The 21,427-nt window shown below is 39.6% G+C and overlaps 2 protein-coding genes across 5 annotated transcripts in view; one reads left to right on the top strand and one right to left on the bottom strand.

Annotated features, from left to right (window-relative positions):
* The window catches only part of PAQR3 (progestin and adipoQ receptor family member 3), an 84,592-nt gene that overhangs the window by 6,309 nt on the left and 56,856 nt on the right, over window positions 1–21,427 (bottom strand). The gene's annotated exons all lie outside the window — the stretch shown is intronic.
* Window positions 1–21,427, top strand: part of BMP2K (BMP2 inducible kinase) — a 134,824-nt gene that overhangs the window by 76,300 nt on the left and 37,097 nt on the right. For 3 of the 4 annotated variants that reach the window (XM_070394223.1, XM_070394207.1, XM_070394233.1), the window contains exons 8-11: window positions 9,030–9,133; window positions 11,779–11,858; window positions 15,954–16,114; window positions 20,920–21,095. In XM_070394223.1, the coding sequence (XP_070250324.1) occupies window positions 9,030–9,133; window positions 11,779–11,858; window positions 15,954–16,114; window positions 20,920–21,095 (521 nt within the window). The remainder of the gene's footprint in view (window positions 1–9,029; window positions 9,134–11,778; window positions 11,859–15,953; window positions 16,115–20,919; window positions 21,096–21,427) is intronic. The other variant, XM_070394215.1, reaches the window with a different exon arrangement.

Genomic DNA, 21,427 nt, shown 5'->3' with positions numbered 1-21,427 from the left:
TGTGTGTGTGTGTGTGTGTGTGTGTATGTCCCTCAGCCTGACCTGCACCCTCTCCAATCTGGGAGCCCTCAGGGGATGTCCTACTGCTGGCTTAGGCCTGCTCCCCGTGGTTCTCTGCTCTCTGTGGGGCCTGCCTGCTCTACACCGCAGCAACTGCCAAGCAGGCCGTGTTGGGTGCTGCCTGTGGGCTACACTTGCCTGCTCCCTGGTCGCCGAGGCAATGGCCAAGCAGGCCATGCTGGGTGCTGCCTGCAAGCGGCGCTTGCCTGCTTCCAGGTCACTGTGGCGACGGCCAAGCAGGCCATGCTTGGAGCTGCCTGCAGGCTGTGTTTCCCTGCTCCTGGGTTGCCACAGGCCGTGCTGGGAGCTGCCTACCAGCCGGGCTTGCCTGCTCCCTCGTTGCAGCAGCGATGGCCTGCTGTGCTGAGAGCTGCCTGCAGACTGTGCTTCCCTGCTCCCGGGTCGCCATGGGTCATGCTTGCTTGCTCCTGGGTCAGCCAAGCAGGCTGTGCTGTGCTAGGAGCTGCCTCGTCCCTGATGTCTGTCTCCATGGAGGCGATGAGGTTAATTTGCATACTTACTCCTGATTGGCTGGTGGGCATCAAAAAGGTATGGTCATTTTGCATCTTTCTCTTTTATTAGTGTAGACTAGAGGCCCGATGCAAGAAATTCGTAAGGGGGGCATGTCCCTCAGCCCGGCCTGCGCCCTTTCCAATCCGGGACCCCTCAGGGACCGGGCCTAAACTGGCAGTCGGACATCCCTCTCGCAATCCAGGACCACTGGCTCTTAACCACTCACCTGCCTGTCTGCCTAATGCCTCCAACTGCCCTCCCCTCCCGGCCTGGTTGCCCCCAACTGCCCTCTCCTGTCGGCAGGAGATCCCTGTGGGACCGGGCCTAAATCGGCAGTCAGACATCCCTCTCGCAATCCAGGACCACTGGCTCCTAACCACTCACCTGCCTGTCTGCCTAATGCCTCCAACTGCCCTCCCCTCCCGGCCTGGTTGCCCCCAACTGCCCTCTCCTGCCGGCCTGGTCGCCCCCAACTGCCCTCCCCTGCTGGCCTGGTCGCCCCCAACTGCCCTCCCCTTCTGGCCTGGTTGCTCCCAACTGCCCTCCCCTGCTGGCCTGATTGCCCTTAATCCCCTCTCAGCCTGATCTCGACCCTAACTGCTCTCCCCTGCCAGTCTGATCACCCCTAACTGCCTCTGCATCGACCCCACCACCATGGCTTTGTCTGGAAGGAAGTCAGATGTCCAGAAGATGGCCGGTCGACCCGGTCTAATTAGCATATTACTCTTTTATTAGTATAGATAGATTATATAGGATAGGATTGCTTAAACGGGGGGCGGGGAAGCCTTTTTCAGCAGGAGGAGATGCTCTTGGCGGACAAAAATACATAATCCCATATCTGGGCTGATAGCCAGCCATATGCACTATACTGCCAAACTGGTTATTAACAAATTGAACCACTTTCTTACACCTTACACCAAACAGCTGTTGCTCTTAAAACCCCTCCTCAGCCCCCACCTTAGGTTCTGCCTTTGCAGTTCACCCAGATTAGGTTCTGATTGGTCGGTTTCTATGCCGTCAGCGTCAAAAGCTCCCCCTCCTAGGCAGCCATTGGCTCCTCGTTGTTCACCCAGATTTGGTTCTGATTGGTCGGTTTCTATGCCAGTCAGCATCAAAAGGTCCGTCCTAGGCAGCCATTGGCTCCTCTGGGGGAATCCAGAATGGCCCCACCTTCATGTTGGCACCAGCCCTTCAGTCATGCCCCCAGTTCGCTACCGGGTATATCTCTGGATGCTCTGAGAAGTGGCACCTCAGGTTTGTGCTGGTGGCAATTTTGAATTCTCATCCCTGACCTAACCTTCTTACAGTGTGAGCTCCATGAAGGCAAGCATTTGCCTTGTTCATTCTTAGTTCACTCATAGACTTTACCTGTGTCTATGCATCTATGTTAGTACTGCATGGTGACTGGTCGAACGGTCATTTCTGTCGTCACAGTCACTGCCTTTTTATATATATAGATACTATCCATAAAACTCTGTTTAACAATTTTATATACTTTTCTGCAGACTTCTTAAGTAGCAGAGTCAGTTATTTACAATTTTTTTCTTAGCTTCTATTAACTTTTCCAATAGACAAGTAGAGGAGGTGGATTGGGGATGAGGAGAGAAGCATTTTCTATTTATGGATCTAAGAGTTAAAAAGTACTTAGATAATATTTAGAGGAGAGTGAAAAGCAAAACTGTAACAGAATGACTGAGTAGTTGTGATGCATGGACAGAATGCTGGCTGCCTCACCTTTCTTTTAGCTTCTACTAAGGTGGTTAGGGAAATACACGTGGAGATTAAGAATAAGAGCCAGAAGGCCTGGGCTGCATCTGCTGTCACTTATTTAGTATAGGATATTGGGCAACTCTGTTTATCTCTATCTCATTTCTAAAATGAGCATATTAAAAGTACTTATTTCTTAGGTTTATTGTGAAAATTGAATTATGAAAAGTGCTTCTTGGTATGTGTAAGTACTCAGTAAGAGATGGCTTTTTTAATACATCACTGCAGCTGTGTTAACTACCACTACCAGTACTCTGAAACCTATGTAAATCTTCCTGAGCTAACCTAATTTCTGATTTTCTGGGTAAGGATCAGGGCATCTGCTGTCAGATACTCAATAGTGTGTCCTTTTCTCGCAGAGATTTCTTTGGATGCTTTGAAGCAGAAGTTGGTTTTGCAGGTTAATGGTGGATCTATCAAAGGCCTACCATAAATTATCATATATTCCAGAATATAACTAATTACTTTTCTTACCTCTTATTTTATGCAATAATGTAATGAATCATAATGAACATCAAGGAACGCTTTTTTTTTTAATTGCTTTTGGGTTTGCTAACATATTGTTGCTTTATGGTTCTGGATCTTAGCTCTTAGCAGCTTATCTATTAGGTTTAAATTTATTTTTTTAAATTGAAATAATTGACATATAATGTATTAGGTCTAGGTATATACATAATGATTTGGTATATATATACAGGTGTCCCAAAAATATGTATACACACTTTAACAGCTGATTCTATTACATATTGAAAAGGAAATGTATTTAATAAACACTACCTTTATAATTGTTCAAAGTGTGTATATATTTTTGGGGGACAACCTGTATAGTGTGAAATGATTACCACAATAATTCTAGTTAACACCTATCACTTCACATAGTTACACATTGTTTTGTCCCTTATTCTGAGACTTTTTAACATCTCTCTTGGCAACTTTTAAAATACAGTAGTGTTGTTAACTATAGTCAGCATACTGTACATTGCATCCCTGGGACTTATTTATATTATAACTAGAAGTTTGTACCCTCATGCATACCCCAGCCCCCACGTCTCACAACCATCAATCTGTTCTCTGTATCTATGAGTTTGTTTGTTTTTTTAAAAATCCCACGTACAAGTGAGATCATAGGTATTTGTCTTTCCTCTGTCTGACTTCTTTTACCCTGTATAATGAATGCCCTTGTGTTCCCCCCCTGGTGTCTCAAATGGCACAATTTACTTTCTTTTTATGGCTGAATAATATTCCTCTGTGTGTGTGTGTGTATAACATTTTCTTTACCCATTTATCCATCAATGGACGCTTAGGTTGCTTCCATGTTGTGGCTATTGTAAATAATGCTGCAATAACATGGGGGTGCAGATATCTTTTCTAGTTAGTGTTGTGTTTCTTCCAATGCATATCTGGAAGTAGCATTGAAGGATTACATGATAGTTCTATTTTTAAGTTTTTGAGGGGCCTTTATACTGTTTTCCAATATACATTTCCTGTGCCAATTTACATTTCCATCCAAGTGCACAAGGATTTCCTTTTTTCCCACATTCTCACCAACACTTGTTATTTTTTTATCTTTTTGAGAATAAATAAATTTATTTTAATACTTTCTGTGGGAAACCAGGAACTAACTGGCTTCTTATAATATACTTAAAATTTATTATGAAAATTTAAAAAATAGAGGCAGCACAGTACAGTGATGCTTTTATGGGTACCCACTCATGGCTAATCTTGTTTTATATGCGCCCTTACCTACTCTTTTCTTCTTTCTTTTTTTTTAAATGTCAGAAATTTTAATGTATCTTTGAAAAGAAACCAAAGATTAAGATAGGATTTCCTTGGAGGTTTTCAATCAGTGGCTCCGGGTTCCCACCTGGGGAGATGTAAAAAGAGGGCTCTGATAATAACTTTTAGGGACAGCTACCAGGACTATCCCAACGATACTGTGCTTACATATTTATGGTGCCATTTAATGTTTTAATTATGATTGAACACATTTATTATGGCTGTTAAAATAGGTTTCACTTCACTAGTCCACAGAATTTGGTATGTAGGACACATATGCCCAACATGTAAGTTTCTATAACAATCTCCATAGGTTAACAGATAAAAACAACAAGTTAATGCTTGAAGTACTTTTGGTTGCAAAATTAGAGTGGGTATTTCTCTTTTCAGGTAAATTACCATAATAAGTGGCAGTCTGTGGCAAAGAAAAAGTGTCTTTTTGGAAGGAAAAAAATTTAATTTTAAGTAGGAACATTCTTTTGATACTTGTATCCAAAGTCTTTTCCTATTAAATGTGCTGTTATATTAAAAATGCTGTTATACTAGTAACTTTGACATAGGCAGGGTTGGAGCCATGGTTTTGTGTAACTTGAATTAGAACGCCTTTATTTAATTTTGGCTTGAGCCTTTAATTAAACCATAATTTAACTTCACCACTGCTACAGCAGCAGCAGCTCCTTTTGCTGCTTTTTGTTGGAATATGCATGGTGGTTGTACTTCCCAATGCAAAATAAATACAAACATAATTCAGCTGCCTCAGGTAAGTGTTATTTAATCAGATATGTCTTATACATCACTTGGAAATATTGTGATGGTTTAATCATACACTGCCTTTTATGCTGAGACTATATTGTGTTCTGAGGTTGTATTAATGGGGTTTGTGTCAATAGAAAGATCCACCCAATTAAAAGGAGCAGAGAAAAAGCCTTTCACGTCTATGCAGATACCTTTTTAGAAGTCACTCTTACATTTGCAGTGGAATCAGGGGCACTGGGAGTGTTCTCATGATGGTTCACATGATCATTTTAATTGAATAAACAAGGCTGTATTTTAGCTTCTCTGCCCCTTTTTCTCTTTAAAACTTAATTTCTTAGATGAATTGGACACATGGATTCCTTAATTCACTCCTTCCCCTCAAGAGCATGTTTTTGTAAACGATACAGTTTAATTGTCATGAAGTGGGAGTTAATAAAAATACTAGAATTGAGGTTTCATTATTGTGAGAGCAAATGGCTTTGGACCAACTATACTTAAAATTAAACTGAAGTTGTCTTTCTTGGCAGATATGCCTCAGTGTTTAGCTGGAGTAGAGCTGATCTATGAAATATATATAGGATGGCCTGATGGATGGTTTTATTTCTCTGTAGATACTATGCAACTTCAGATTATATTATTCCAGGGGTCCTCAAACTACGGCCTGCGGGCCACATGCAAATACAAATATTGTATTTGTGCTTTTCAGTGTCATCATGCTTTGAATTTAGAACCAAATCAGAGATGGGATACAGGAGCTCATCAGATAAAACTGTCAATATCAGTAAATAAAGTAGATTGCAAAATGAAATTTAGACCTGATGCCAAATGGGCCTCTTCATTTGTATTCAGGCCCCAGGTTTACTCATAACCAGTCATAGGCAATGCTGGAAACCTTAGACTTCTTCCACAGAAGCAGGCCACTTGCAAAACATGGGTTTGCATAGAATATATATGTCCTGAGAGTGAACTGTTCTGAAAGAGCAGCAGATATGGGCATGTGCTTTCCCTCCCTCCCCCCACTTTTTCTTAGCACAAATTGCTCTCCCTTAGAGAGGAATGAGTTATATAGGGAGTGTTCACTAGCATAGTGGTTTTCAAGGAGTTTGTGATCCACAGTAATAAATACATTTTAGTTATGACCTGGCACACATACACGTGGAATAAGTTTCATGAAACATTGCTTATACCAAACTAGTGTACTTAATATTTTCTACTTTATTAAAATAAATGCTAGTCATTACCTTTTAAACTGATTTTATATCACAGAAATGGGATGGGTACAGTTAGACAGACTAAACTGGCTCCCACAGAGATGTATTCCTACGTGAAAACATGAGCCAGGGACTTAACTGGTCCTTTTCTTTGCTTATAAGATGATGTCATTTCTACCCACAGCCTAGCTATCTGAACATTAGAGGATGTTGTGCTATGCTTAACTTGAGATATACAATTACTTATACAAATACAAGAGGTCCGGTGCACGAAATTCATGCATGGGAGGGAGGGGGGTCCCTTAGCCTGGCCTGTGCCCTCTCGCAGTCTGGAACCCCTTGCTCCTTACAACTCAGCTCACTGTTCCTTAGTGGTGCTGCGGAGGCAGGAGAGGATCCCACCATCACCGCTGTGCTTGCCAGCCATGAGCCCGGCTTCTGGCTGAGCGGCGCTCCCGCACTGACCACCAGGGGGCAGCTCCTGTGTTGAGCATCTGCCCCCTGGTGGTCAGTGCGTGTCGTAGCTACTGGTCGTTCCACTGTTTGGTCAATTTGCATATTAGACTTTTATTATATAGGATTTGTTAGAGAACCTAAAATCTCAAATTTATTTATTTCCCTTCAGGGCTTCTCACTTACTATGAAAGAAAAAAATATGTAGGATTGCCTAACACAACATTTTATTTCTCCCTAGATACTTAAAAAGCTTTCTCCAGATCCGGATAGGCAGAGAAGTATATTCTCATACTGTACTGTTCTCTACCCCTATAGAATTTTGTTTGTACCTAACAGCATGTAGATGTTTTTGTCACTGGCCCACATGGAAGGAGCGTATAAGACATTACCCAGTGTCACTCACTGCAGTTCTTTAAGGGCAGTGTTCACTCAGTGGGAGCCAGCTTTAGAAAGACCCAAAGGAGCATTTATTGTTTGCTTTTGGTATCAGCAATAGTGCTTTTTCTTAGCTCCTGGTATATTTTTATGTTAAAGACACTGATTTATGGAATGGATCATGTTGCCCTATTTGTGTTGACAGCTAGAAGGTAGAGAGCTGAATTTGTGGCCTATATTTATAAGATCAAATCATATCAATTTCTTTATGGCCATCATCATCCTGGTGCATTTGTTGTTTTTTGTTGTTGATATTTTGGGTCTCTCAGCCATTACTTTTCCCTTAGTCCTAATTTCCATATATTTTAAACTATTTAGAGGTTGTATGCCACTTCAAGTCCTTTATAGGAATAAATATTTAAAATTAGATTTTAAAAGTTAAATAAACTTAATTGTTAGAAAAGTAGAATCTTAAGTTTGTGAACTTGATAAGTTTATTGTGACTTGTTTTAAAAAATTATTTGAATAAACATTTATCGTTAGAAGTCTTTTTAAATGTATTCCTATGTCACGCACTGTTGCTACTTTTAAAACATTTAATATCTGTTGGTATCATGATAAAATATGATTTTGAAGGATAAAATAAACCTTGTAGATTCTTAAAATCTTTTCAGGAATGAGGTTGAATATAGTCCAATTAATATTAGAATTAAATGTTTTTAGTTATTTCCATCTAACAGTGGTTATAATATAATAAAAAATAAATTCTATAAGTTATACATGTTAGTGTTTTCCAGTACATAAAATCAAGTTACGTGTAGATTTTTTTTTAATATATATTTTTATTGATTTCAGAGAGGAAAGGAGAGGAAGAGAGAGATAGAAACATAAGTAATGAGAGAATCATTGATTGGCAGCCTCCTGCATGCCCCACACTGGGGATCAAGCCTGCAATCCGGGCATATGCCCTGACCTGGAATTGAACCAGTGACCTCTTGGTTCCTGGGTCAACGCTCAATCACTGAGCCACACCCGGCTGGGCACATGTAGAATATTTTAAAACTGAGTTCATAATTTCCCAAATAAATTTCTGCTAAATTTATGCTATTACTTGCCAAACAAGTGTGTTTTTTAATCAAAATAAGTTTATCATGCTGTGAGAGATGTAGAAAAATTTGTTTAAAAATTACTTAAATGTGAAAGAAAAATTAATTTTGATTTATAATTTTAATTTAGCTATTTATATACTATAACCTCTGAATATAATCTTATCAAATTTCAGAATATTATCTAATTAATATTATAAATCTTACATTTCAAATAGATTTAAAATGATTTAAACATTTTAAGAACTTATAATTCGTTAATAAATCAGGGTTAGAACATGGAGAGTTTTAACAAAATATGAATTTCTCAGTTAAAGAAGTGAGTTGAGTATAAATGTCAGCTTTCTTGTGAAATTGTAAATTAACAGATAAATGGTATGGTCATTTTGGTTAGAAAAAGGTCAGGTATTTCAAGCAATGCTGTAAGGTTGGTGTGAAATCTCTTTATAATAGAGTGAACATTATGTGTAGAATATGTTGAGATACAGAACTGTGGTAAATACTCTTATTATGAGTATGGGAAGAAAGCATGTTTTTGGAAAACTATACTGTCAACCCTGTACTACTTTTTAATGCACACAATTTAGTCTTTTCTCAGTGATTTGGGATTACTTAAAATTTAGTAGAGGTATTTTATATAAGTAAAATACTATGGCCCTAGAATTTTCATGAATAATTTCCCAGTGTTCACTAAACTCACTTTTGTTTAATTTTCTCAAAAGAATATTTATATTTGTTAATTATGCTTCTGGTACAGACCTGTTTTATGACTGAGTTGTCTTTAGCTTGTGATACTGCTTTAAGTTCATATATTAATAATAATTTTTATATTTTCTATAAATGTTAATATTTGCTTGATTCATCACTAACCTTAGAATGAAAAAAAAGGTATCTGTCTATCTACACACACACACACACACACACACACACACACATATTCCTTTTAATGTACTCCTATCTACTTTCTGTGTTCAGTGAAACTTCTTAACATTTTAACCTATTCTTGCAGGATTCATGCTTGAACCAGATCCAGAGTGTAGACCTGATATATTTCAAGTGTCCTATTTTGCATTTAAATTTGCCAAAAAGGACTGTCCCATCTCCAATATCAATGTAAGTAATTTTTTAAATGGGATATGAATTTAAAATCCATTTATTATGTGCATGTGTGTGTGTGTGTGTGTGTGTGTGTGTTTATGTATATACACATACACACTTTCAGAGTTCTTTGTTTTGTGACCAGTAATCTAATAGTGTTTGTGATCAGTATTTTTGTTACAAAACCACAGTTGCCAAATTGGGTATTGAAGTGCTCTAGGAAGCTATAGTGTACTTGAAGGCACTGCATGATATTTTGCAGTTTTGAGAGAAACATAGTGACATCTGTCTGACACAGCACAAACAACAATTAAGTTGTTTTGGCCAAACTATTAAAAAAACAGGACTGTTAGATTTTTTTTGGGGGGGGGGGGGGTGTGGGGAATTAGGAGTGTTATGAAAAATTACTGAGAAACTAAGCACTCTATACACTCAGAAAGTTTGGTGCAGAGAGGATAGACATTGTAAATGGAGAGACCTGTCTCTTTCAGTGACTGATTTTGTATAGTCATCCCTCAGTATCCACAGGGGATTGCTTCCAGGACTCCCCCAGGTACCAAAATCTGCGGTGCTCAAGTCCCTTATATAAAACTAGAGGCCCGATGCACGAAATTCGTGTAAAAGTAGGCCTTCCTTCCCCTGGCTGCCAGAACCGGCTTCCCTCTGGCACCCAGGACCCTGGCTTCCCTCACAGCCCCAGCTTTACCTGGACAGTTGTCCAGAAGGACGTCTGGTCTAATTACCATATTACGCTTTTCTTATTATAGACTAGAGGCCCGGTGCACAAAATTTGTGCACTGGGGTGTGTTTGTCCCTCAGCCCAGCCTGTACCCACTCCAATCTAGGACCCCTTGGGGGCAGTCGGACATCCCTCTCACAATCCAGGACTGCTGGCTCCCAGTCACTCGCCTGCCTGATTGCCCCTAACTGCCTCTGCCTGCCAGCCTGATCATCCCCTAACCACTCCCCTGCCAGCTTGATCGATGCCTAACTGCTCCCCTGCCAGCCTGGTTGCCCCTAACTGCCCTCTCCTGCTGGCCTGATTGCCTCTAACTGCCCTCCCCTTTTGGCCTCATCGCTCACAACTGCCCTCCCCTGCCGGCCATCTTGTGGCTCTGGGCACCGCCATCTTTGAGGGTGGAACAGTCAATTAGCATATTTCCTCTTTATTGGCTGTGGTCACTGCCATCTTTGAGGGCGGGACAGTCATTTAGCATATTTCCCTCCTTATTGGCTGTGGGTGCCACCATCTTTGCGACAGTGTGAGGGTCACTTAGCATATTCCCTCTTTATTAGATAGAACTAGAGGCCCGATGCATGAAAATTCGTGCAGGAGTAGGCCTTCCCCCGTCTGCTGGCACCAGCTTCACTCTAGCATCCGGGACCTGGGCTGCTTCCCTCTGGCTGCCTGTAAGCACCTGGGACCTGGGCTTCACTCCGGCCCCAGTTTTTGTCTGGAAGGGCGTCTAGTCTAATTAGCATTTTACCCTTTTATTATTATAGATGGTGTAGTATTTGCATATATAACCTACTCCCATCCCCTCTCTCCCCCATTCCCCACCCCCATGTATTTTAAATCATCTCTAGATACCAATAATACCTAAGGTAAGCGATATGTAAATAGTTATTATACTGTATTGTTTGGGGAATAATGACAAGAAAAAAATGCCTGTACATGTTAGTAGAGATACAGCCATCATAGGCCTACCTACATATTACATGTCAGCAATGTAACTTTTTTTTTTTCCTGAGTAGTGTTTTTGATTCAAAGTTTGTTGAATCTGCAGATGTGGGACCCATGGATATGGAAGGCCAACTGTATTTTGGGAAGTTACTTGAAGTTACTTAATGTTTTTTCCTTTTCTGTAAAACAGGGGTGGTAGTTATGAGGATTACAAATAATAAATGTAAACTCAGTGCCTAGTCCATGGAAGGTGCTGAGTTAGTAATAGCTAATATCATGGAAAGGCTTTGAGGTATATTGTGTGTCTGCACACTGTACTTAACCATGTCAGATTAACTGTATATGGCAGGTTTCTGATATCTTTGATAAAGGCCCAGAATCATCTCTGATTTTAAGCCATTCTCAGCTTTGTAACAATCATTTTGGCCTCATTTTCTTGTCTATCTTCCTTTATGTATGACTTAATCTACTCCACTAAGGAAAGCTTTTCATTCAATAAACATTTGAGTACCTGTAATAAGCTAAACATATATAGAACTTAAACAAATGCTCTTGTGTTTTAGAGTTTACATGCAGTGTCTTGAAAGTTTTTCCTCTATGTAGAAACAACACTTTTCCATATGCTTGGTGTTTTTTCCCCCAAAGTGTAAAATAGTCATTGATTTACAAGTATAATGTAATTCTTCTTTTTAGCCAAGATTTGCCCACTTATAAAGTGGATACAGTGATATTGTTCTGTTTACTTTTGAAGAGTTTCTGTGGCACATGAACATGAAAATGACATTTGTGTAACATGCTGATGTTTGCAGGTTAGATCTGGCAAATGTATGTGAACAATTTGTAGCTATCTGGGGTGAAAATAATAGTATCTTCCAGACAGTACATTTAAAATTTAAGAATATATCGATAGCCTTTAAGTAAAGCTTTCTGCAATTAAAATGAAAACTAAAATGACAAGTTTTATTTTTCTTCCCAGAATTCTTCTATTCCTTCAGCTCTTCCTGAACCCATGACTGCTAGTGAAGCAGCTTCTAGGAAAAGCCAAATAAAAGCGAGGTAAGCGAAGTTGTGCTGACATTTGCAAAGGCTTTTTGAAAAGGGGAATATTTCTCATTTTTAATCCTAGCAAATGTAATTAATTAAATATCATCTAAACCTACATAAAAATGTTGTGTTCCTTCTTACATATGGTATAGAGTTTAGATAATGTTACCTTTGAGATTTCTTAGTCACAGCTTTTTTATGTTGTATTTTTACTGATACAAAGTATTTTATTTGACATAAAATATATTTATCATGTACCTATTATATGCAAGATGTAGATACTAGAAACACAAAGAAAAAGAAGCAGTGTTTATTTTCAAAGAGTTCACATTCTAATGAAGATAGACAAGTGAACAATTCCATCCTGATAGATATCAGGCAACTTTGTGCGTGGAGGAAGGGAAAGACGGGGAGCAGAGAAAAGAGGAGCACAGAAAGAACCCAGTCCTTTCTCTGGGCGGGGGGCGGGGGTGGGTGGTTGCTGAGCTGCTGCTCAAAGGATGAATAATATAGTCCATCACCTGATATAATAGGTACTTCAGGCAAGAAGAGTGGCCTTTGTGAGACTGTAAGGCTGGAATATAGGGGACGCGTATGGGTGGGAAGTGTATACTGGAGTATGGGGGATGGATACGGGTGGGAAGTGTATTCTGGAGTATGGGGGATGGATACAGGAGTGGTGGGAATGAAGCTGAAGAGCTAGGTAAATGTCAGTCAGGAGCAACTTTATTTATATGTCTTGCTGAGAAATTTGGCCTTTGGCGTTTAGAACAGTGAATTTTAAACCTTGCAGTCAGTTCTGTTTGGGACTTGGTTGTGAGATGTGTTCTGAATAATCTATTATTTATAAATTGTTAAAGTGTCATTTGGGAATGACTTAGTTTTTAAAAAAATACGGCATCACTCAAAAATATCTTCATTTACTTGAATTTTAAAATACTCTTCAGGAAGAGATGAAGGAGTAAAATTACATCTAACCCATAGGAATTCAGCGTGACCAACAGTGTGTTCTGTCTGTGACATAGCTGTAGTTAGCAGCTGTTATAGTCAAATGGGAATTATGAATTTTGTCCATTGAATTTTATTGTTACTTATGTTTTTTAAATAGTTATTTGGTTAATTATTAAATATTTAAGGAAGTAGATATAGCTTTAAAAAGCATGAGTCAACTGAATAAGAATGATGCTTTGAATATCTTCACTAGGACACAAGTTATAGCTATCCTATATAATAAAAGCCCAGTGACCAAATGGCGGAACAACCAGATCGACCAGTCCACCAATTGCTATGATGCGCACTGACCACCAGGGGGCAGACGCTCAACGCAGGAGCTTCCCCCGGTGGTCAGTGCGCTCCCACAGTGGGAGCGCCGCTCGGCTGACCGGGATAAGCTGTGCTCCCCCAGTGGGAGCAGCCGCTCAGAGGGCGAGTCCACAGCTGCTTGGCTGACTGGGATAAGCAGCTGCTCCCACAGCAGACGATCCCCACAGGCCATGCCCTCCACCAGTGCACGAATTCTGTGCACCGGGCCTCTAGTACTATTATAAGCAAATGAAATAGTTAACTGCTAAATTAACAGTGCTATTCATAATATGTTAAAACTATTCATTATGTATATTAAAAAAAAGTTTATTTGTAAATTTACTTTATAATGATAGTTTCAGAGCTTGAAAAAAAACTAAATGTGTATTAATCTGGTCATAAAAATGTTAGTCTTTTTTCTATGTAAAAGGCATATTTGTGGGGGTGAGGTGGGGTGGAGAAATCTTTAAACAGCTAGTATCACTAATTACAGGTTTTAAACTTTTATGAATATTATACATCTGCCCTGCTTCAATCTCTGGCACTCTGCTTTACTCCTTAAAAGCCCCCTGCATCTCCTCTTGGAAACTTATGTGACACCTTAAAGATTAAGAGTCTGAGAATCTCTTGTGCTAGCAAGAACACTGAAGGATTTTAAGAGGAGAGAAACTATGTTTTAGGATTATTCAGATGATAAGAGGAAGGATAAGAAGGAAAGCACGGGGAACAGTTCTGTGTCTATTGCATTATGCAGATGAAGCGGTGCAGCAGCTTTGCTACCAGTAGTGACTCAGTCTTTCATTTCAGGCAGGTGTGTGTGTGTCTTCACTTTGCCTGGCTGTCTAGGTTTTTCTTCTCATTTCCTCACACACAATGCTTTGCTTCTTTTCCCTGCCTAATACATATATATATATATATATATATATATATATATATATATATATATATATATATTTATTATGATTTGTTTTATTTATTTATTTATTTATTTAATCTCCATTTCCTACTTGAAGCCTTCTCAGGCCAATTTAGGTTAAAGTTAGAATTAATTACTCCTCCATGAAACTGTTGACAGTACTAGTGTGGCAGTGATGATGTTTGCTGTTATATTTTAGTATATTTTTATGAACATATGCTGTATCTCCCTAGGTATACTATGGATTCTTTGAAGACAGGGTAGTATGCCGTGTTTGCTGGATATCAGTAATTGTATATTAGATATTGGTACATTGGTAAAATAAATGAGGAAGCGCTAAACAAAGTCTTCAGAACTTTAGAAAGAGAGTTAGAGTAGGAACAAGGCGATGAGGTCTGTTAATAAAGAATGGATAAACAGAAAGAGTGTATATAATATGTTCTCTAAATTACTTGAGTGTAGGGAGTCCAATATTGGTTTTAGTGCCACATCCATCATTTGAACTTAATAAATATTTGATTTATTATAAAATAAGATCTAGTTGGTTATATGTATACATGACCTTTTATTGCTTTTTAGTTCAGTTTTCATATGACTTTGACCATCCCCATCTCGTCTAAAACATAAATATTCTATTAGGAAACGGCATACATACAATGTCTTTCTGCGATTTTCTAAAATACTTGAACCTCCTTAGAAAGATAGTTGTGCCCATGGCTCCCTCTTGTGGCTCATAAGAGAGAATTGGATCTGTGCAGTTCTGGCAGAGGACTGGATCCACGGCAGCAGATGTGCACTTCATAAATCATGTATATGCACAATGTGAAGTGTTAAATCATTCGAAAATATGCTCATGAAACTTGGTAAAGAGATTTTATTCCAATCTTGTTGAAGAGTGAACTATTAAAAATTGAATTTTTGTACTGAATTTATAGAAAGCAAAGTTAGTAAGTATGTAAGTTAAAGATTTTTCCTGGGGTTTTCTGAAAGAGAAGAGCAAATACCTGTGTTTTCTTAAATTATATTTATTGTCTTTTGCTTTTAAAATTATGATTGCTACTTGACTGCCCATGTCTGTGGTCTAACCTGAGTCCTAGTGGGAAAGTTTTATGTAATTTCCATTCAGTGTTTTAAGAAAAGCAAAGTTTAAGATTCAAGAAGTTAAATGTGAGCAGGTAGCTCCATTTGTTAAAAGTTTTGGCTTCTTTTGTTACTATGTGTCCTAGGGTGCAGTCTCTTCTTTCTTAGGCCTAGAGTCCAAGCTAAGGACGACTGTTACTTGTTGTTTCTTATTTGTATTTCTCTGGTTGGTTCAGAGAGGGGGCTCTCAATTTTGTCTAAAACCTTAGGACAAGGTTTGTGTATTTCCTTTATTTTATCTCCTTAAGAGCAATCTTATATTCTTTTCCTGCCAGTTTCAGAGGCAGACTGTGAATGGTTGCATACTGGTTTAAAGGAAATGGTTAGGCTTATCTTACTTTCCTATCTTCAGTAAACATTTATTTATTTTTTAAAGTATATTTTTATTGATTTCAGAGAGGAAAGGAGAGGGAAAGAGAGATAGAAATATCAATGATGAGGGAGAATCATTGATCCGCTGCCTCCTGCAGTCCCCCACTGGGGATTGAGCCTGCAACCAGGGGGTACGCCCTTACCAGGAATTGAACCGTGACCTCCTGGTTCATAGGTCAATGCTCAACCACTGAGCCACACCAGCATAGCACAGTAAACATTTAAAACTTGTGAGTGAGACTTAGGAAGGAGCCAAGAACTCTAACATGATTGTAATAATAATTAAAGTGCATCTGTTGAAATAGATGCTTTATAGAACAGAGAGTGAATTAGAAATAATCCCAATATTTGGAATGAAATGTATTCTTCTCTTGTAGAATAACAGACTCCATTGGACCAACAGAAACCTCAATTGCACCAAGACAAAGACCAAAGGCCAACTCTACTACTGCCACCCCCAGTGTGCTGACCATTCAGAGTTCAGCAACACCTGTTAAAGTCCCTTTGCTTGGGGAATTCAGTAACCACAGATCAAAAGGTAATATAGCCCTGCCAACTTAAGAATTAATTTATAGTTAATGTAAACACACCGTTGATTTCCTAGGCGTATAAATTACTTCAAACTTACTGTTGTGAAGCAGATAACATAATGCTTTAAGAAACTTTCTACTGATGTCTAATAAACTCAACTAATTATTTTCCTAAAGTTGTAGGACATACAAAAGTATGGTATACAAAGCCCACAATTTGTTTATCCTTAGTGTCATCAACTAGTAGGGTTTGAGGTTGATGATAAAGTTCAGGAATATAAAAATTCTGTATTGTATTGGGAAGGAGGAAGTTGGAACTCTAGCCTCAGAAAGTTCTATGTCTTTGCACTGATCTAGAGCCTTAGCCACAGAGTCTGTCTTGGGCTGTGTGGACAGTACAGCATAGAAATTTGTCATGTCATCTGGTTTTGAGAAAAATTGTTTTTCTAATATAAAATATCCTCTAAGCATTATGAATCAGTACAGGATTTAAAAATAAATATCTCCCCCTCCCCCAAGGAAATATCCTTAATATTAGAGAATAAACTTGTTCTGTCAAAGGTTTGGGGATATAACTTGAAGGCCCATCTCAAGGAAACCCTCTCTGGCACTTTATTTCATGATACATGTTTTTTTTTTAATGTTCAGATGTTCTAAGTTAGATTACTCTAATGGTTAAGATCCCATATTTTAAAGCTCATGAACCTGGATCTGAGCCCCCCCCCCCCCCACCCCCCATTTTTTAGTAATATATGTTAGTAAAATGCTAATATTTCTCATAGGATTGTTGTGAGGATTAAATGACTCTTTAATATAATGCCTGTCACATAATATGTCCTTAATAAATGTTAACTATTAACTACTGCTATTATTATGAAGTAAAATAAATGCTTAGGGAAGGTAATTTTATGTTACCTGACATATTGCTGCATATCTCTGTGGTGATCACGTATACCAGATAGAGTACTTTATGGAAGAGGGGAGGGAAAAATAGGGGAATTTGAAACCCTTTGTGTCCAATTCTCATTTTACCATTTCTTAATCTCACTGTTCTCTTTTATAAAATGGGAATCACAACTTTTTCCTGTCATAAGGAGTAAATAACAAAGGTGTATGAATGATATCTAGGAAAATTATGTTTCATAGTAAACATTCAGTGTGTTAATTTTTCTCTTTTTACTTTTTTGGGTTGGAGATCCTATTAGTCAGTTATATATTAATGCCCTTCAGGCGAAGACTACCAGCATCACACTTGTAGTTGGACAAATGGGTTTATTACTCACATGCCATGGGGATCTGTGGGAGTGCCTCAGTAAAATGGTATTTGAAAAGCCTTATTAAAGGATTTAGGCTTGTGTTAGGTAGTTTTGGGGAGGCTATAAGGAAGTGGGGCTTTGCTCTGAATGGAAGGAGTTAGGAAGGGGGTGCATGATATCATTAGGTGCCTTCATAAATAGGAGGAGGGCGGCCAAAGCCTCAGTTGAAGAAGCAGCCCTCATCATGTTGGGCAGGATAGGGAGGGTTCGGTCACTCCTGTGGTATGGGCAGAGTTCCTGATTTTGTCAGTGCTGAGACATGATCATGGAGTGGTCTTGTTGTCCTGATCCACCATGGTCACAGAGGGCTTTGTCTGGTGTTGGTGTTGAGTGAAATTGCTTATGTTCATCTGGGAAACAAGATCTCGCTGTGAGTGCCAGGCCTGCTGCCTTCCATGTAGGGCAGCGTTTATCCCATGTGCTTCTAGCCTAAGCTGGAAAAATAATACTGTTTTCCCCATGTGTGCCAAAAGTAACAGACAAATCTATTCTTTTACAATATTGAGACAGTACAGCAATAATCAGAGAAAAATGTAAAAAGTCTCCATTCTTTTTCTTCTTGGAATAAACTTGTAGCAGTCCAGTGTGTAGCCCGCATTTGCTCTTATGAGTATTGGGATGAATATTCTTATAGCAGACTTTTGATTTACATGTCAGAACACTTTTCTGAGGAAGATGTTAAAAAGTGTGCTTAATTAAAATTTGTTAGATAATGCCAAGTTGCTATCTGAAAAGACTTCAAAAATTTACACTACTGTCAACAGTGTGAATGTCCTTTCATTACTATTCTTGTCAACAGTTGGTAGTATCGGTTTTTAAAGATGTTTCCCCATTGATAGGTGAAACTTTTTTTGGTTATATTTAACCTAGAGGCACGGTACACGAAATTCGTGCACGGGAGGGGGTGTCCCTCAGCCCGGCCTGCACCCTCTCCAATCTGGGACATCCCTCTTGCAATCCAGGACCGCTGGCTCCTAACTACTTGCCTGCCGGCCTGATCCCTAACTGCTCTCCCCTGCCTGCCTGGTCACCCTAACTGCTCTCCCCTGCTGGCCTGATCTCCCTAACTGCTCTCCCCTGCCAGCCTGATCCCTAATTGCTCTCCCCTGCCTGCCTGATCTCCCTAACTGCTCTCCCCTGCCGGCCTGATCCCCCTACCTGCTCTCCCCTGCCACCTGATCACCCTAACTGCCTTCCCCTGCTGGCCTGATCGCCCTAACTGCTCTTCCCTGCTGGCCTGATCCCCCTAACTGCTCTCCCCTGCCAGCCTGATCACCCTAACTACCTTCCCCTGCTGGCCTGATCGCCCTAACTGTGCGATCCTCTGCTGGCCAGATCCCCCTACCTGCTCTCCCCTCCCACCTGATAACCCCTAACCGCCTCTGCCTTGGCCCCGCCACCATGGCTTTATCTGGAAGGACCTCTGGTCTAATTAGCATATTACCTTTTATTAGTATAGATAGAGACCTGGTGCATGGGTGGGGGCTGGCTGGTCTGTCCTGAAGGGGGTCCCGGATCAGGTTGGGCATCTCCTTGGGGGGCAGGCCAGCCACACCTCCAATTGGGGTAGGGGGGGTCCCCGCTGGGGTGCAGGGCCAGCCTGGGCGAGGGTCTGCCAGGGGTTTGCAGGCCGGCCACGTCCCCATCAGGGTGGGGGTCCCTGCTGGGGGCGGTGCCGGCCTGGGCGAGGGGCTGGGGTGGTTTGCAGGCTGGCCACACCCCTGATCAGGGTAAGGATCCTCTCTGGGGGCGGGGCAGGCCTAGACGAGCCTGGGCGAGCCTGGGTGAGGGGCTGATGGCCATTTGCAGCCTGGCGAGGCCCCCGATTTATCAGGATGGACATCCGGAATACGTCTGGTCTAATTAGCATATTGCCCTTTTATTAGTATGGATATTCCTGATTAATAGTACTCTTTCATGTGTTTACTGGCCATTTTTCTTCTATGAATTATTTTTGCAGTTTTGAAAGAAGATTGTCTTTATTTTTATTGCTCTGAAGGTTTTATTTTTATGTATTTTGAATATTAGCTTTTTGTCAAAGGTATTATAAATATTTTCTTCTAATTTATCATTTGTCTTTAACTTCACTTGTTAATTCACTTAATTTCTTTGAGCCTTAGTTTCATCATTTGCAAGATGGGGAATATGGCAGGAGTATTTAATGATGTACTTGAAAGCATTGTTTTCTTGTGGGCTTGTTGCGATGTTGTTTGGGAGTTCTCTGGTGCTCCGTGCCCTTGTCTTGAGAACCAAGGAGCTCTATTTAGCTTGATGACACTAAATAAAGGTCACAGTTTGTGACATAAGAGGTGAACCTCATGAATTATCGCATGATCATCATTGGTTTGTGACTGGGTTTTACCAAACCCAGCCACGACTATTCTTCCCCTAGACATCAGGGTGCTACAAGAAGAATGTATACCTGAGGAGCTTAACTTTTTAATACTCTTCCAACTAGAAACAAATATACTTAAAGGCTAATAATGGTGGTTATGTCTGTGGTGCAATTATGGTTTTAATTTTCTTATTTTATAATATTTTCAGGAGTAATTAAAATGAACAAGCAGTTTCTTATACTTGGAAGAATTAGAAAAAGCTATTGTCACAGAAGTGTCATACTTCAGGCCTAGAGAGGTTCAAAGATATTAATGTTGATGGAAAAGGACCCTTCTTTCTCTCCTTTAACTGTTTCTCCTTTTTCCCCTTAGGATTAAAGAGTTGCATTTGAATTTATGGTAACTCATTGGCAGAGAATATAGAAATTATAGTGTATTTCATTTTTTTTCTGGTGTTGTGTGTATCTTTTTTCTTAATTTTAAAAGTTTATTCATAGGATATTCCTAGAGTAAAATTTATGAAGCTTATAAATAAATATCCATTTAGGAGACAGTGTTAATACATTCATTACAGTAGCATTTATTGATCTGTTGTGTAAAAGGTTCTTTGGGTGCTAAGAGATAAATAAGTCATCACCTCATCCCTCTGCAGCCCTAGTTAGGACATAGCCATTAAACAGTTAATATGTGCAAGGCATGAAACGTTATAAACTGAGTAGAAGTGTTAGATGAAGGAACAAGGAAGAGAGATTTGAGTTAAAAAAGTTTAAGGATAAGAATTGTGGGAGGTGGAAAGTGACATTTTAGGTGGAAAGAATCATTTTGGCAAAGACACAGGCTTATATCAGTGCATGGCAGAGTTGAGTAATACAGAAGAAACTGACATGGCTGCTTTGTTCACGGAGAGATGAAATATGAAAGATGAAGTGCTTCTAAGATGTTGACTTGTTCAGCGTTGCAGCTGACAGAATTAACTTTCGTGGGTACTTAGATTTAGAGTAAATAATCCCTTGAGACTATGTGCTTATGGACGTTTCTATATTATAAAATAAGGATATAAATGCATTGGTTAAAGGATTATTGAATTAGTGTTTTGAAATACACCCATTTTTTTTTAAATTCATGAGTATGTTAATGTAAGTTTCTGGAAACTCCTTTTAGCAGCACTGAGACCTGGAGTCAGCCCTGAGATTTCACTGGGTCAGGGGCCTCCTCAGCAGCCTCCGCAGCAAAACAGAGTCCTTCAGCAACTGCAGCAGGGAGACTGGAGATTGCAGCAACTTCATTTACAGCCCCGCCATCCTCAGCAGCAGCAGCAGGATGCTTATATGCAGCAGGTAGTTCCTTTGTTACTTTAGACGTGAAAGTAGTGTTGGGAAATGCATGCAGCTTTGAATATCAGTGAATTCCTTTTCTTATCATGGGCACCTTGAACTCTAGATCCAGGTAAACATTTTGCTTAATTTTTTGACTACTAAGGAATATGTATTTTATTTGCATTCATGAACTACTTAAGAATACTCTGTTGAAATAGTTGCATCATGGCTTTATAAGGCAAAGAATATCTAGTCATTTGGCATTATGAATAAACACTGCAGTCTATGATAAATATTTTTTTAGTTATATTTTGAGTTCAGATACGTAAACTATAATTACGTTATTGCTGGAA

Source organism: Myotis yumanensis, unplaced genomic scaffold (assembly GCF_028538775.1).
Source record: "Myotis yumanensis isolate MYYU_CA2020_CCGP unplaced genomic scaffold, mMyoYum1.0.hap1 SCAF_1, whole genome shotgun sequence".
NCBI classification, from domain to species: domain Eukaryota; kingdom Metazoa; phylum Chordata; class Mammalia; order Chiroptera; family Vespertilionidae; genus Myotis; species Myotis yumanensis.
The sequence above is the reverse complement of the archived record's forward strand: the minus strand, read 5'-3'. Positions and strand labels throughout refer to the sequence as shown.